This window comes from Podarcis cretensis (genome assembly GCF_951804945.1).
Source record: "Podarcis cretensis genome assembly, chromosome: 4".
Taxonomy (NCBI): domain Eukaryota; kingdom Metazoa; phylum Chordata; class Lepidosauria; order Squamata; family Lacertidae; genus Podarcis; species Podarcis cretensis.
The window spans coordinates 68299844-68317997 of record NC_137173.1 but is presented as its reverse complement, the minus strand read 5'-3'; the positions used below and the strand labels follow the sequence as shown (position 1 = coordinate 68317997).

Here is an 18154-nt window from a genome sequence, read left to right as displayed (position 1 = left end):
CTCAGGTCTTCTGTTCAGCAAATAAGCAGCCTTCTATTATGTTTTTGATTTTAATCTTGCTCGATTTAATATGCAGAAAAATCAAAAGCAAAGAAAATTCTTAGGTTGAGCATGGATGTGTTGAAAGTGAGGCCACCCATCATTAGAGAACTCTGCAAGCTTCTGCCAGTGTTTTATATTCCTTTCAGTTTTAAGAACTTCTCGGCAAATCTAAGAGGGCTATTTTGCTGTCTCGTGTTCTTTATAACCAGTATTTCTGAATAGCTTCACAACAGAATGCTGGATACATCTGACAGGTGCAATAACCCGGAAAAATGACTTCATGCTCTTCATAAACAGCCTCTGGGAAGTCATTTAAACACAACCACAAAAAGTCTCCTGCAGGTTAGAATTACCAGTTCTGCAAGGAACAATGAGAAAGAGTTGCCAATTTAAAGCAATAATGTAAGCTATTAAATAATTTTGAATACGGAGGTGGGAGGGAGAATCACCAGATGTAAAGTCTTATACTGCAATGCTATGTACATCGTCTACTTCAAAATCCTACTGAATTCTACTGGGATTACTCCCAGGTAAGTGTGTGCAAAACTGCAGCCTTATTTCCTTACTGGAAAAACAACAACAAGAAGAAGCAAATGGATGAGGTCTGCTGGCAAGGAATCATTTTGTAGCTTTCTAACAGTTGTTTCCACACTTTGCCTGCGGTATATGACTCTCTACAGTGCAATGATGTAAATAACTTGGCATATTGTAAAAGCTCAGCTAAGCACGGTTAGCACAGCTAGTTTGGGGGCCATCTAGGAGCCTAGCACATGATGTGAATTACAAAGGGTTGGAGAGCACTTGAGAAGAATTCAAAGAAAGAAAAGAAAAGCTGTTTGAAGAGAGAGGGAGAGAGAGAAAAAAAAGAGTGGGTTTGGTGGAGGGAGGGGGAGAGACACAACACATCCTTATTGGAGTGCTAAATCAGGCACAGGGTTTCAGGAGTTGCCAGTTTAAAAAATGCTTCACTGTCAAAGTTGGGAGTCGAGGCAGCGCACAGAACTGAGGCTGCAGTGTATAGAAGCCCACAGGCTGTCAGAATCTGAAGAGGTTCCTGGAGTGAGGGCGGAAAGCAGGAAGGAAGGAATGAAAAATATTTTAAGGCCAATTATTGTTCTTTTTTCTTTACCCTTGACTCCAAAGAATATGAAGTAGGTTTTTTTAAAAGGATTATATTCAGTCTTGACCACACCTCTCAACCGCTTGGGATTTTCCAGAACATTCCATGGGCACAGACAGCAAACCATGTATTAAGTCACAACGCATCACTAGTAATGGGCAAACCCACCACACTCCCAATCAGAATTAACTCTGATTGGGAATTAATCTGGAAGATAGTTTCCCCCCACTGTCTCCTGAGAACCCCAAACGAGGTCCACAACTCTGGATTTGGTCTGGAGGTCTTGCTGCAGGGTGAAGATGACAAGGTCCACAGGCCTCAGTACCTGTCAAAGCACCTTAAAATTTCTGAACTGCCCTCACTTTGCACATATTACTAGGAAAGTAGGCAATGAGCAGTGGTAAGTTGCACAAAGAGGGTGGGGTAGATTTTAGGGATGCAAAAGAACCAGAGTCATCCCAGCATCTGCCCTCATTGGGATTACAGATAGCTCCGCCCTGCCACAGGCTTCAACTTCAACTTTCGAACTAATCACAGTTCTCCACTGTGTCCAAACGTAGGAGCTGAAGTTAGCTAACGAACTAGGATTTCAAACCATGGTTTGATAACCATCACCTAACTGCACATAGAACTAAAATTTCTGAGTTCTAGTGCTACGGGGAATTGTGCTTAGTCGAGAAGAAGTAGTGCATTCTTTTAAGAGGAAACCATGGTTGGCTGAACCAGGCCAGTGCCAGTGTCCTACTAAAAATCAATGAATGATTGGAGGATGAAATTGATGGACTATGCAGAATTAGATAAACTAACAGGAAGAATTCGAAACCGGCGGGACCAGAGATTCACAGAAGAATGGTGTAAATTCACGGACTATTTGAAAAGTAATTGTGATGACCAGATTACATTTGTAGGTTTGCAAGAAGTTTTGTGAGGTGAATAATTTGAATTATTGCATAATTGGATAAAGAGGAGGATGTTAGTTTGGATAATTAAAGGCAATATAAATTTAAGAAATGCAGAAAAAATGATAAAAATGGGGGATCATCAGAGGTGCTGATGGAAGTCCAGAAAGATTGTATAAGATGTGAAGTTTTGTGGTATGTATGACAATTAATATGTTTAAAAATTAAAAATTAAATAATAATAATAAAAAAATCAATGAATGCAGAGTGAAGAGGCTAGAGACTGTGGATTGAGACCGAGAAAAATAGGCTGAGGGCTTGAAAGAACAGGACAAAAGGACAAATGGAAAAAGAAATACCCTCATTCTTATTGTTAAGTAAAGAAGTGGGGAACGGCTCCATGGCCAGGTGTATTAAGCTCCACCCCCAGTTGCCATTCTCGTCCCTCTCTATGAGTTTGGCTCCTGCCTTTTTAGAACCTTTTCCAGGGTTATAAAATGTGCAAGGATTCCTCTACAAGCACAGGAGGTTCCCTGCTTCAGACTATCTCCCCCCCCCCCCCGCCACCTCCTCCAGCCAATGAGCATGGGAGAACTGTAGATTACAGTGATGATGTCTGGCATTTTTCTTTCATCTCTTCAAACAGTCTACAGTTCCGTCAATATCAATATATATATTACGAGGGGTTTTCTGCAGAGAATGAAAGACGAAGCACGATAATGCGGTTATCGCATTTGGCCTAATCAAATTCCGCCCTGAAATTTTGTTCTGCTTAAAAAACTGCACTCTGCAAAATCAATAGCTCTATGTAATTAAAGGCAGTGTTGGTGTATTTCTTCCACACACCCAGGACTCAAGGGGCTGAGCGGGGGCACCACTTCTAGGCTATAATAGAGTTGGAAAGACACTCTTCCTCCTCCATCTCTGCTGTTATTCTTAATAGACACTCTAGTGGCTGAAACGGCTGCTGGGCAAGGGACTCTTGTTAGCCTAGAAAACAGGCGCTGCATTTTGTGAATGCCTCAGTATAAAACGCACAAGGGAATAATGATTTTCTTCACATGGTAAAACTACGCCAGTCAAATAAAATAAAAAAAACTCTCGAAAGCCCTTTTAACCCCAAGGCTAACAAACTATTACACAGAGAAGATGCTACTGATTTGTCTAAAGGCTTCCTCTCCCCAAATACAGCACAGTTCCGATTATGAAAGTGGAATATAGTTGGGTTGGAAAGAGAGAAAGCCAACTTCCTGCAGTACTCAGAGGTTAAAGATGTCCTGGAATCAAGCCAAAGGAAGAAAGAAAGAAAAGCAAATGGCTGACCCATATTATAGGTTACGTCAGGGCTTCCTCCAGACTTCCAACAACACAGCCAGGAATTTCCATTGGGCTGCTCCAACTATCTGCTAAACTTAACCATAAAAGTGCCAGATTCATATGTCTATACAGTGGTACCTCAGGTTATGAACTTAATTCATTCCGGAAGTCAGTTCTTAACCAGAGGTGTGCATTCCTTACATAGGCCTCCCGCAGCCCCAGAAGCGGATTGCGTCCGTATCCCGGGGCAAAGTTCGCAACCTGGAACACCTACTTCCGGGTCTGTGGAGTTCATAACCTGAAGCGTTCGTAAGCAGGACTGCTCGTAACCCGAGGTACCACTGTACAGTGGTACCTTGGGTTACATACGCTTCAGGTTACATATGCTTCAGATTACAGACTCCGCTAACCCAGAAATATTACCTTGGGTTAAGAACTTTGCTTCAGGATGAGAACAGAAATTGTGCTCCGGCGGCGCGGCAGCAGCAGGAGGCCCCATTAGCTAAAGTGGTGCTTCAGGTTAAGAACAGTTTGAGGTTAAGTACGGACCTCCGGGACAAATTAAGTACTTAACCCGAGGTACCACTGTATTAAAAAGTACACTGACAGCACCCTATGGCTTTCAGGCTCAGCCAAGAAGAGGGTTTTTTAGGAATGTTTCTGCCATGGTAAACAAACTGAAGAAGCAGTTCTGCAGGCAGCAAAAGGACATAAGGTAGATGGTGGGCTGGCATAACAAGAAAAAAAGAAATGAACTAACAAGGGGCTCCTTTTAGTGGTGGACTGATAGAGGTGCACAAATTCAGGTTCTGAATTCCAGTGCCATTAGATCAAAGACTTCAAGAAGGGGTGGAATTTCTTCCTCCCAGAAAAGCCCACTACGCCAGTTCTGCCTCTCTCTGCCTCTCTCCTTTAACATGCCATGCCCTGCCCTGCATGTAAACCTAAACAAAGGTGCAGCTTTGTGTTGCAGATATAGGTCAACATCCACGAGACACATTTAAAGATGGGAATTGCAACTCTGTGAAGGTTCTCTGAAAAACTCACAGCACTCTTAGCAAATGACCATTCCCAGGGTTCTTTGGGGGATGCTATGGGTAGCATTCAACCAACTGCTCCCGGCGGTTGTGGGAAAACACAGAGCAGATTTAGGGGTGCGCACATGGGGAGAAGAGGGGGGAAGAATATTCACCTTAGTGCTACATTGAACGCAACCCAATGACTGTTAAAACTGCTATGAGAGCACTTTGAATGTATGGTGTAGATATAACCACGATCTGGGGCTTGAATCCAACATTACTTGTACTTGAGAGTAGACCAATTAAATTGGGCCCATTCATTTCAGTGGGTGTACTCTGAGTAAAACTTCAGTGAGCTAGAACCCTTGGACCAGAGAGATCCAAGCTCCTCTGACGAGGTGGGATTTTTTCAGTATGCCCCTTAGACGTGTTTGACCTGCTACTGAATTGCTCAATTTGCTTTAAAAGTTATTATTCTGGACTAAAGTTATTATTCTGGACTATGGACTACGCAGAATTAGACAAATTAACAGGAAAGGTTCGAAACTAACGAGATCACAAGTTTACCGAGGACTGGAGTAAATGTGTAGACTATATGAAAAGCATATGTGATGTACAAATAACGTTTGTGGGTTTACAGGAAGCTTTGTGAAGAAATAAGTATTAGAAACGTTGAAAAAAAGAGAACAAAGGAATAGGTTTATTTAAAATAAAAGGCAATGTTAAATTTAGAATTGTGGATAGAAGATTTGAAAACGGAAGATTCGCGGATGAACTGAAGGAAGTCAAAAATCTGTATCTGTGACAATACTGAAAATGTATGCTTAAAATTTTATATTGGAAATTGAATAAAAATATTTTTTTTAAAAAAAGTTATTATTCTGGGCTGAGCTGCTACTAGCGCTTTATTGTTATCTTGTTGTTATTTACTTTCCAGTGCTGTTTTTCATGGTATTTTATTGAGATTTGCATTTTTCATCAAACATTGCCATTTTAATATTTTGTATGTGTGTAAGCTGGCTTGTGAGGGATTGGCCCTAAAAGGCAGCCAAAAACCGATCACTAAATAAATAAATAAATAAATAAATAAATAAATAAATAAATGTTATAGATCAAAGAAAGAGAGAAGGGAGTAGCTGTATTAATAACATGGGGAACATGGTCGAAGGCACTTACGCAGCTCTTCCCGGTGCTTCTCTGTTTGCTCAAAATACTGGCGGAGCTCTTCTGTGATCTCCATGTTGCTCAAGTCACACTCGATATCCCCTTCGTCTTCGGAGTCAGTGTCTGTTTCGGAATCGCTTTCCACGACTCCTCTGCCTGCGGCATTACGTGGGGCATGTTGAGACCTGGGTTGGCTCCCTCGTGTGAAAGCAGAATAGGACCAGGTCCTCAGAGGCTTCCTTTCATCCCAATCAGAGTAGCGTCCACTGGGAAGACTTTCAGAAGGAGGAAATGGCGGACTGTACAAGGACTCCATGGCTTTCCTGTAAGCATAACGGTGCCTGCTCATCCACTCCATAGCTTGGTTGTAATGCTTCCAGTATCTCGCATAGACATTTTGGGAATACCATGGCCCTTTCTCTTGAGTCGTTGAATCCTCCTAAGAACATGGGCAAAGACAAAAAAAATCAATTATTTCTACAGCATGTCCTCCATCTCCCAATTAATTCATGCAGCCTATTCCTGCCACTAATTTGGAAAGCAATGCACCTTTCTGTCCTACTATTAGCTCAGTCGCAAGCACATGGCTCTTAGGTGGTTATCACATTCAGGTGGTTGGTAAAATATTTTGATTTATAAGGCACTGGCAGCTTTGCACCAATCCTAAGATCACCTACCGTATTTTTCGCCCCACAGGGCGCACCTAGTTTTTTGGGGGGGAAATAAAGGAAAAAAAAATTATTCCCCCCCCAGGGGCGTGGCTGGGGCGGGGGAAGCCCGAGCTTCCCCCGACCCCAGAACAGGCTGCTATCCACAAGCCTGGGGAAGTCGCACTGGACTCCCCAGGCTTGCGGAGAGCTGCCTGAAGTCGCGCAGCTCTCCCTTGGCTTGCCGACAGCTGCGCGAAGCTCGAAGCCTGGGGTGCGCTGAGCTCAGTGCGCCCCAGGTTTCGGGATGCAGGCAGCTCTCCGCAAGCTCTGGGAGAGCTGTGCGACTTTGCGCCGGGCTCCCACGGCTTGCGGATAGCTTCCTGAAGCCTGGAGTGCGAGAGGGGTCGGTGAAAGCCTGCATTCGCCCCATAGGACGCACACACATTTCCCCTTCATTTTTGGAGGGGAAAAAGTGCGTCCTATAGGGCGAAAAATACGGTAAGTTGAGAGAAGCCCCTAGGAGCCTGAAATCGGGTAGCTCACTAGCTCCAAGTGGATAAGAGATAAGGCCACAGGCTTGATAAGGCTTGCTCTGTGTCTACTATAACTCTATCCTTAAAGTAAGGGAGAGCATTTCCCTTGATTCATCCAAGCCAGAAGAGAATCACTCATGTAACTAGGGTATCCTTTTGCTCCTTGGCCACCTTCTTCTGTTCAAGGCAACCGAGGATTAAATCCAGCATCTGTTAACAGAGAAGAATCAATCCGATGTGCAACCTCCATTGCCTGTGGAAAAACCCATCTCTAATCAGCAAGATACAACGTGCAACAGTTCAATAAAGCATTAATCTCTCTCAGTCAACACACACTTGTGAACCTGGTTGCACAAACTCAACCCATTTGCTTAAGCCGAAAAGGATGCTCAAATAGCTAAACAGCGGTGGGGCGAGAGCTAAATGGCGTGCAGAGATCCCTCAAGCATTTAAGCTGACAAGAGATTTAGCAAGGCAGTCCCAGTTTATACATTATCCTAGTGTCTCTCCTCTCCACTATGAAGATGACCTGGGGGGTCTTTAACTGAATAGACCCCCATGCATACCGTTGCTCTCTCCCTCTTTTTCAAAGGAGAGAAATCATGTGAACAGGACCTCAAAACTATTGCCGTTGGCATGGAAGACGACATGCCATGTCATCTGTGTGTGGGGTGTCCTGCTCCTCAATAAAGTAAGGGCAACATGAACCAAGTCACTGACACCCCCTCCCTACTAGGCACCCCTCAAAAAACCCCAATTCACTACTATGGTGAGAAACATTGCACTCTTATTTCAACATGAAAAAGCTGTCAAGATTAACTTGAGGTCATGAAGCAGCCCCGAGTCTCCGTGCTTTATGAATATACATTTTGGAGGCAAAATCCTGAACGCTTCAGAATTTGACAGGATTGACTTCTGCCGCGTGAGTATTCCACCCTAAACTATTAAGAATAAATGAATTCCAAAAGCCTAATTGTATTTACTCTTGCCATTCAGTTTTGACAATGAGTCTTAAGAGGTCAGTCTCCTTTTGTTTATGGCAAGTTTCACTTTCTGGTTCCCATGGACTAATAGGACGCACTTTTTTGTGTCAGACATACTTGAATACAAGTAGAAGTCTCCCCCTCCCCTCCCAGCCCATCTCTGAAAGGCTTTAGTGGGGGAGGGGGGAAGCCTAACAATGGGCTTGATATGCATCCCACTGAAGTCAATGGCAACATTCCTATTATTTTAATGGCGCTGGACTGCTCCCAATGGCCTTTGGAAACCAGCTTTTAAGAACAAGGGCAAATAGCTCCAAATTATTTTTATACGGAACTTTTAGAATTAAAAAGTTCACGCATTCACAATTTTGTATACATTTACAATTTCATAAAACAATATTGGGAACATCAGGACTTACTGTGTAGTCCTAACCATGCCAACTCTTGTTTAATTTAATGGGGCTTATTTCCTTGTTATGATTAGCTGTAGAAGCCCTATTTATTTCAGTGGGTCTACTCTTAAGTATTACCAAGTCTGGATCTAACCGAATCAATTCGGTTACGGGTTTGGTATACCACATCCTGGATGAAAATAAAATGCCAGGTGGTGATTGCACCATTCAGAGCATATTGGTAGAATTGCATCCCAGAACTTTATCATCTCAAAAAGTACATGGATCGCTGTGCATTTGAAAGTGACCCACATCAAATGTCCATTAGCTTAACCTTTTCCCTAACATGCTACCTTTACCTATGTAGCTCTGAATTCGTCACATAGCCAAGTAAAGACTGCATCCATTCTGAAAGCAACTGCACTATATTTTAATAATAAGGTTTGCTAGCTTTACTCACTGAATTTTTAAGGATACATCACAACAGTTCTAACAGTTTTGAGTGGCAATGCCACTCAAGGCATTGCTGGACCAAACTGTGTCTCAAGCAGATCTTGGTGGTGACTGCAGCAAAGAAAGTGGAATACAGCTGGCTGATTTGCCTAGCTGTTGTTAATTTAGGAGAGGAACACAAAGGATCGTTTCAAGTAGTCAGAATTGTGATTCTGATGTTTAGCCAAATACTTCTTTTAGGGGAAATGAGGGGAGGAGGAGAAGGGGTAGAAGTGACCCTGGGAAACCTCAGAATGCTGCAGGGAATGTTAAGAAGAAGCCTAGGTGTTTGAAAACATTTAAAAGGGGGGTGGGGGGGAAGAGAGAGAGAGAGAGAGAGAGAGAGAGAGAGAGAACTATGAAGCCCAGTTGAATCAATTGTATTATACATTGCATCAGTTGAAACAATTGTATTGCACATCACCACCATCAACAGGCTGTTTCCAATTGGGTCTCTCCACTGGCTCTGTAACCCAGATGATGTTTCTGTTACTGGAAAGTGATTTTTACTTTCCCCCTCTTTCCTCTGTAGTTCCCTCTCAAAATCTGCTCCAGAAGGTTGGGGAACAGTATGGCAGGTGGCACAGAGAAAGGGGCACTATGCAAAAATCGCCTCCCTCTCTCCTTTTGGGTCGTAGAAGCCTCCACTGGATCAAAGAGCCTTCCATCAGTGGAGGAACACAATTGGACACAACCCACATCATCATCATCATCACCACCATCTTCTTCATCACAACATATGGCCTTCCTGAGCTGTATACAGTGGTACCTCAGAAGTCCAACGGAATCCATTCTGGAAGTCCGTTCGACTTCCAAAACCAAGAAAGCTCCTGCAGCCAATCGGAAGCCACGGAGGACGTTCGGGTTCCAAAGAACGTTCGCAAACCGGAACACTCACTTCTGGGTTTGCGGCATTTGAGAGCCAAAACGTTCAACTTGCAAGGTGATCGGGATCCAAGGTAATACTGTGTATTATGCTTGCAGTGCTACCTTTCACAGACCTCTTATCTCGAGAATCTCATGTCTTAAGATGTATGCAACATAACACTCATGGTTTTAGGTCTGTGCATTTATTATGCCAAAAATAGCATTTTGCTCCCACTCCTATTCCCAGCCGCTTCCTTATTTACCCTGCAAGAAGCGGTCAAGTGTCATTTAGGGAGACACATAAATATGTGGAACAGAGCTGCAAACAAACAAGTGTTTGCAAACACAGCTACTAATTCCTAATAGGGGTTGGCTGCAGCTTCTTGTCAATTCTACACTGGGGGCAAACCTGTGAAAGGGCCCCAATGGAGTGAAGGGAGAGGAAGATTCCTCAGTTAGGGCTTCCAAGGTTTGAGCTCAACTTCTCCTTGATAATATAGGAGGGGGGTTTATCCATCCTCAGAGTCTTTCCTCCTCCTATATTTCTGATTCCTCTACATACAGGTACGCCACCTACATGACTCAACTGTTCTCAGCAGCACACGCACTTCTTCACATAGAATCAGCACCATGGACTCTATAACCAACTGCTATCCATGTATTGCAACTATTCGCTGCAAGCTGCCCAGAGGCATTTGTGTTTTGCAGTACCACTCAAATGCTGTAGGGATAAACACAGAGACAGAATCCAACAAATGTTTCTTGGGTCCCAAAGGCCCACCTGCCTCACGCCCCATTTCTCTTTCCTCCAAATCTGCCATGATGCCCTCTTTACGCTTAACCATTCTAAGCAATCTGAGCACATGTCTTTATTACGAGACAAGGCTTTAAAATGCTCGTTTGTTAAGGGAAGACTCACTGGCCATCCCCTTTCCCCATTAAACACACACACACACACACACACACACACATCGTCCCTCAATTAAAAATGTGCCTGTGATCCCCTACAAAACTAATAACAATACTCTACAAAATTATTCATATATATACATGGTCCCAATGAGTTCAAAGGTGCTTACGACCAGGCAAGCAAGTGTAGTAGTACTGCAACACAAAATAATATGCCACTGGGGTTAAAAAGCAACAACTTGTGCTTGAAGTAGATGCCTTCTATGCTTGTCATTGGCTAATTAGCAGCTGAGATGGATGCTCCTGCCTGCTCATTTCATGCCTGCCTCCTCAATCAGGTTATCTTGACAGGCTGCTCTGTTGTGTGTCTCTCCCTATCATCTCCTTTGCACAAGGCGATATGATTTGTAAGCAGCCCTATGGTGGCATTGGGCAAGAGATCAGCCAACTTGGCCAGAGCTACTGAGAGCTGTGTGGTAGAAGGATCCCACCCAGGCTATTCTGGCTTCTTCCCCTTCCTCACACTTCAGAGGGCCTTTGGCAAGGTAGCCTATACATATGTAAATATCAATTTTAGTAACAATGGATTCTAAATACAGAGGTTCTCCTGTGTTTTAACCTTTCGTAAGGTGCTTCGAGAGGTTTCGTAAAAAGCGCTGAACGAACAACAATATATTAATGTGGATTTAGGTACCACAGCACACAATTTGAATACCAAACTGATACATGCCAAAGACCATCAATAAATAGAAAGGATCTTACCATGATCTATGGGAATGTGCACCAGCAACCGATGCAAACTAAAAGACAAGAGGAAAATAAAAAGGTGAAGAAATCAAATGTTTACATAGAGACGAGTACAAAATTAAGCCTGTAGCCAGTTAGGTTTTCAGATTCAACTCAAGGTGCTTGTTTTGATCTTTAAAACGCAAGAAGGTTCAAGGTTAAGGGGTGGACTTTGATAATATGGAGCCCTGAACGAGGACAAGATTTGATGCTCTCCCCGTTCAGGCCTTCTGTTCTGCACATACTCTCAAGTGCACTACGGCGTAGTTGTGGCAACTCAAATCGCCCAACTGACTGGGGCCTAACTCTGAGTAGGTGCCCATATATACAAATAATGAGGGGTGTGCAATACTGGCCACATGGGGTGCAAGCAGGAACTCCAATTATCTTTTGCAGCAAGATATTTTCCATCGCTAAAGCCCAGTGGATCTGAATGAAAGGAGATGAGTGATAACAGGATTGCGTCCATTCATCTGAAATGCAAATTAGGACACCACTACAAGGCAGCACAAAGGCACAGCTAGCACAATTGTACAGCTGAGAAAGAGCAAGCGACAGAGAAAGAAAGAGAGAGAATGATCATTACTCACTCACCCTTTGCCGCAAAAGGTGTTGGAAGTTCATACATCCTTGCCGACAAGACTACTCACATGGGAAAAGATCTGAAATTTCTCAGGCCCAAAGATGCTAAGGAGATGGAATTTACAGTCATTCTCCCTAGTTTTCAAGGGAAGCAGAAAAAACCTACAGGAATACTAAGCTGGCGGTGATTATTAACAGAAGACTGCAGAGATTCTGCTGTACTCCGAGCCTGCAGATCTGTAGCACATTAAGCTCCAGTTCCATTTTGTATGTCCCAAACCGTTCTGTTTCCCATGCTCCAGCTCTTTTAAAGTTTGTCCATGTCTCTCATAGTTTATACATGCTCACTGAATTTCTTTAATATGACACATCTGGTCTCTGGCAAGGTCGCTGTTAGTATAACAAGGTCCCTTTCCCACATTTAGGATACAGAGTCTTTTGTATTTGCATTTCCTGTTTCCTGACTATTCTTAGGGTGGCAAAAGGGTGACATTCAACTGACTGAAGTTAATGAACACTAAATTAAGTCCATTAATTTCAATGGGTTCTACTCTGAGTAAAGCTTAGCTGGCCAAATATCTTTATTAATAGACTGACTGCCTGAATCAAAAAGAATCACCTCTGAACTGTCCCAGTTATATGCAGAAGTGTTTCAGACAAGGGCAAATGTTTTCCACTTTTCATTTTGCATTTCGACAAACTGGCAGCTTGATGGGAGCCAACATAACTGTGGACTCAAAAGTTCAATTTGTGAACAGCTGCTGATTGTTGAAGCCACTGTGTGCAGGACCTCTTGATTTCCGTCACAAGGTGGCACCAAAACTATATGAACTGGGGGTGCTGCTTGTCTGAGTTCATTTTATAAATCCAGGGTAGGAGCTGATGGAAATCCAACAACACAGATTTTCCATCCCTAATGTAAATGAAAATATTATCTGGTCCCATGTGGATTCTTATTATTATGTATTAAATTTCTTTACTGCCCTTCACCAGAAGATCGCAATATATAAAACTGCAATATAAAAAACCACAAAAAATACATAGCATAATAACAAACAAAAACTAAAACCCTCACAGTTTAAAAGGCCATAGATTGTTTAATTAGTCAAATGCCTGGGAGAAGAGGAATAATAATGATAATAATTTATTATTTATACCCTGTCCACCTTGTTGGGTTTCCCCAGCCACCCTGGGCGGCTCCCAACAAAATACTAAAAACACAATAAAACATCAAACATTAAAAGCTTGCCGATACAGGCTGCCTTCAGATATCTTCTAAAAGTCAGATAGTTGTTTATTTCCTTGACATCTGATGGGAGGGCATTCCACAGGGCGGGCACCACCACCAAGGCGGCCCTCTGCCTGGTTCCCTGTAACTTCGCTTCTTGCAGGGAGGAAACCGCCAGAAGGCCCTTGGTGCTGGATGATTTTTAATTGCATTTCTACACAAATGCCGTGGGTCACCTGAATGAAGCTTGCGAGCAACTGGTGGTCCATGGACTTCCTTTTGGGAACCCCTGACCCAGAGTATCCTCCTCAAGTTCAGACAGACAAAAAAGCGATACAGGGCCATAAAGTCAAGAAGCTGATAAGGGCAGTTTTCGTCCACTCTTGGTGGCTGAAGCCTGGATACCTCACAAAATATTAAGGGAATCTGCTGTGCCAGAACACTTTAATACAATTGCAATTAACCCACTGGCAAAAGTTCTCATTGTTTTACACACTTAATCCTTCCTCTAAGCAACATTTCCTCCATCCCAGCTGATTGCCACTGTTGCAAAACCATAAACACCAACATGGGGCCTCTCAGGAATTCATGACCCTGGCCAAGGGAACGTGTTCTTTAGCTTTATGGGAAAACCACCACATTCCTGAGAAGTGGAATTGTGGGTTACGAAGTCTTGGCTGTGCTTAACGGGGATGGAGAAAGAGAGAATAGATTAATGGCAGAAAGGGTTCAGATTGCTAATCTGTTTCAGCCACCATGATGAGAAAAAGGGTTTAAGAAAAGAGGAACAAATTCATAACAAATTGGAAGAACTCATTCAGCATAAACTGCAGAAAGTAGCATTTTACTAGCAAACAAAGTTGCTGAGGCAATTTAAAAGCTCTCCTCTAGATTATGCAGACATCAGAAGTCTCTGACCTTTTTCCTCAGACAGAGAGGTGGATTCCTCACCCAAATGTCAACTTTTTGTCCCTCATAAAAACCACACAAAGTGGTGGACCTTCATTCACCATTATGACTTCTATAATTGCTAGCATTGCTAGAAAAATCCGATTCATCTTCTAAGTTTTTGCTGTATGTTAATGCTTGGGATTTAAATCTAAAGCAATGGAGGCTCTAAGAAACTCTGTTCTGCTTCAACATTCAGCCTTACCCTGCATTTCTGCACAAGTTAATTCTGATGGTAAATGTAATCAATTATCGCATGCATGCAAATCCCCAAGCGTGCATGAGTGGCTGGCTCTGAAACTGCTACGTCCAACAGCTGCACCAATTTAAACCCTGTACAGCTTTAAATCCTGTACAGATTTCATTTCTTGTGTCAGAAAAGTTGAGTCTGCTCATCTCAGCATGACATGACTGCACATAACATGTATTTAAAAGGAAAACCAGGACCAAAGTGACCCAAATTTTGAATAAAGAAAAGTTGAACCATGCAATATGTCACACACTTTTTTTGGGGGGGGGGGGCAAGTGTGCAGATATGTATTTGGGTAACTCATTCTGCTTCTGTTAGCTTTGAGGATTGGCAAGTAGTTCAAGGCTACTGAAACACTGGCACTGGAAATCTGACTCACACAAGCACAATCCTATGTATGTCTACTCAAAAGTAAGCCCTGGTGTGTTCAACAGGATTTATTCACAGGAAATTGGGTACTGGAGTGCAGCCTAAAGGATGAACTGTAGCGACGAAAACTTCAAAAGATTGGCAGATATCTGATTAGTAAATGTAGTTAGGTTGGTTGCATTGTCTTCTAGGATATTACTGTATTTATGGTCATTTGCTTAGTTTTTTCAAAGATATAAAAGGGGTAGGGCAGGACATAGAGAATGCAATGCTTTCTTAATTGGAAATTAAAATGTTACCTAGATCCCATATTTCTTTGATATCAGCAGTAAAGACCAGAAAGAGGATACAGTGGTACCTCTGGTTATGACCTTAATTCATTCCGGAGGTCCGTTCTTATCCTGAGGCGCGCTTTCGCTAATGGGGCCTCCGGCACGCAATTTCCGTTCGCATCCTGGGGCGAAGTCTGCAACCAGGAGCAGTTACTTCCAGGTTAGGGGAGTTCATAACCTGAAGTGTTCGTAACCCAAAGCGTTTGTAACCAGAGGTACCACTGTACAATTGTTCCTAGCCAAAATCTCTCACTTTAAAAGAATAGCAGTTGTCCCATGTCAGCTTCACTCTATTTTCCCACCAACTAGGTTAGTCATTTATATTTAATTATTGCATTTATATGGTGCTTTTCCTCAGAGGAGCTCAAGGCATGATTCCCTCCCCCCTTCCCATTTTATCTTCACAAAAACCCTGTGAGGTAAGTTAGGCAAAGCGACTGTGACCGGCCCAGGGTCACCCAAGTGAGTTTCATGGATGGGTGGGGATTTGAACCCTGGTCTCCCAGGCCCTAGTCCAATGCTCTAACCACTACAGCAGAGTTATTATGCCAAGACCAAGACATAAAATGTGCATAAGAATGGAAAAGATGTATTATGCTACCCGCAAGAAATGTATCACACACCATTTCCTGAATTCTGGATTTCTAAATAAACTAACAAGCAACCCCTGCCCTGGAAACCAACCATAAATAGTTCTGCTCAATAAATGGGATGTTTACATAAACATAAGTAGCACAATAAAGCAAGCACCTCTGTTTTGAAGATTTGTCACTTGTATGCAGAGTGACTTTAACCATCACTTACTGTAACTTGCCAGACTCCCTGCCCCACAACACCTTTGACTTTATTTTTCATTTCATCTACTTACAGTAATTGCATTTTTAACCCACCCTTCCACCAGGGTGGCTTGCAACAGTACTTTCCTCGCCCATTTTATACGTAACTTCGCCCAGCGAGCTTCAGGGCTGAATACAAATTTCAACCTGGCTCTCCAGTCTCAGTTCTGTAATCTAGCCACGGCATCACACGTTGTTCTCAATATATGCCAGCAATAAATTAACAGCTGCCTAGGAGACAGGCGTCCACCTGGGGTAGCCTTCTCCTAGCCAAGCAAGTCTTCACGAGAATGGGTATCATATACAGTGGGCTGCTTAATTTTTTTTAAAAAAGTAATAATAATACAGCACTTCTGTTTATAAAGCAGCTGCCCAATTTTAATCCTCTTCACCTTGAAGAGCAAAAGGCAAGAAGGCCTCAGGAGCATCCTTGATATATTTTGCAAGTATTTTGAGGGCAGCAGCCCAGAACAGACCACCTTTCCTCAGTTGGGTACCCTTAGCCATGGCTCATCTTGGCTGGGAAAGGCTGGTGTGGCCAAAGTTAGAGATTAGACGCCCAAATGGTCTGGCTGGGTCTCTAAGGCAAGCTTCCTCAACCTTGGCCCTCCAGATGTTTTTCGCCTACAACTCCCATGATCCCTAGCTAGCAGGACCAGTGGTCAGGGATGATGGGAATTGTAGTCTCAAAAAACATCTTGAGGGCCTAGGTTGAGGAAGCCTGGTCTAAGGCATTGCGCGCCCTCCCACTAACTCGGGGAAGCGAATTTCCAGGTGGTTTCGCGGGCGCGCAGTAAACAGGGCGATGGGAACAGGATGCTGGAAACAGCAGGATCCGATTCCTCCCCTCGGCCAGAGCAGCGTGGGCAGCAGGGCACCTGCCCTTGGGAACTCCTGGTCTATTTCTCCGCTGGAGAGGCTTCAGCAGCGGCATCGGCAAAGCCCCCCCCCCCCCCGCTGCCCACCCAGGGGAAGCAAAAGTAACCGGCTGGGATCGGGGCAAACATACTTCGGGCGCAAGGCGCGCAGCAAGAACCCGAAGACCGCGCCGCGCCCGGCTCTTCCTTCCTGCAGGCGGGGTAAGGGAAGAGGTGGAGCCTCGCCGCTACGGGGAAGCCAAGCGCCCGAGCTGCGTCTCTTTCGCGGGGCGAGGGCGGCATCTGCTGGATCGGAAGCGAGTAACGCTGTGCCCGGAAAAAGAATTGGCTGCCTATGCCTCATGCTTTTAAAGCACGGTCAACGCAGGCGCCTACCCATCCCACGTCCTGGGAACTGTAGTTTGCTCAGGGTGCTGGGAATTGAAGCTCGAGTGAATTACAGTCTCTCTCTCTCTCTCTGCTTTTAATACATTGTGTTTTAATGTCGTAACCCGCCTTAACAGTGAAAGGCTGGTAGTTAATAATAATAGTAATAATAATCAGCTCCAGTCAGCATGACCAACAGGCAGGGATTTGTAGTCTATCAACATCTGGAAGGCCAGAGGTTTCCAGCCCAATGGGCAGGCTTGGTGTCTGTGTGTGTCATCATGTGCCATAACTTACAAGCTATGACTTCCAGAGGACAACAGCTTGAAAAGGATGCGCGCACACACCCACACACCAAAGCAAACAACATTATTGAGCTTTGTCCAAAGTTTCAATGAAGCTCAGAAAGACCGAGCCAAACAGGAATGGGGATGAAGGTATCTCACCTATCACCAGTGCTGTTTTCTGAGGGTACGCAGGGGTACCTATACCCCTAAACATTTTGTAAATGTTAAGTTTGGCCTCATTGCAGGGCAGTATTTCAATGTGAGTAGGAAAATGAGAGTAACCCTAAACAATTTTTTAAAAAACAAAACACTGCCCATCACTATGACAAAAGGCAATCCTCACCATTGCCACACATCATAAAGCTGTGCATAGGAATGAGAGAGGAGTTCTGTTCCATAACTGTTCAGAGGTTCCTGCACAACCGGGGTCCTATGTGATACCAAGCGTGAGACAAGTGGTTGTGGCTTGGGGAAACCACTTTGTGAGCCGAATTAGGATCCCTGATGGGCCTAATTAGGACCGGGCTGGAGGTTCCTCACTCCTGATTTAATATATGCGACATTTGTACAGTTTTAAACTGTTCTTGGCATGGTATTCTCTGATGAACTAGAGAATTAACCTATGGCTAATTTCATGTGTATAATGAGGAGGGGGAGAAAAGGAAGCACACACAGAGAGAGAAACAGAGAAGGGGCACATCATCCGTTCTTGGTTCTGACTCCACCCACTACCAGCATATGCCCCTTGACAGATTAACTCCCAAGGTACTGTGGACCTACTCACTCCTGTTTTAGTCTAGTTAGTGAGTTCATGTTTGCTTTGGTGCGTTTTATAGCCTTGGCATGCCTTGGTATGTTGTGAGCTGCCTTTTGAATGCTTATCCTCAAAGCCAGTGTAATTTATA

At 43.7% G+C, this 18154-nt stretch overlaps 1 protein-coding gene across 2 annotated transcripts in view; it reads right to left on the bottom strand.

Moving 5' to 3' along the window:
* Positions 1 to 16815, bottom strand: part of GEMIN8 (gem nuclear organelle associated protein 8) — a 45239-nt gene extending 28424 nt beyond the window's left edge. Inside the window, exons 1-3 of one of the 2 annotated variants that reach the window (XM_079973091.1) lie at positions 16728 to 16815; positions 11150 to 11187; positions 5574 to 6000 (exon numbers count right to left, since the gene is read on the bottom strand). In XM_079973091.1, coding sequence (XP_079829217.1) covers positions 5574 to 6000; positions 11150 to 11152 — 430 coding nt within the window. In that variant the 5' untranslated portion in view covers positions 11153 to 11187; positions 16728 to 16815. The remainder of the gene's footprint in view (positions 1 to 5573; positions 6001 to 11149; positions 11188 to 16727) is intronic. The other variant, XM_079973092.1, reaches the window with a different exon arrangement.
* Positions 16816 to 18154: the final 1339 nt, after the last annotated feature.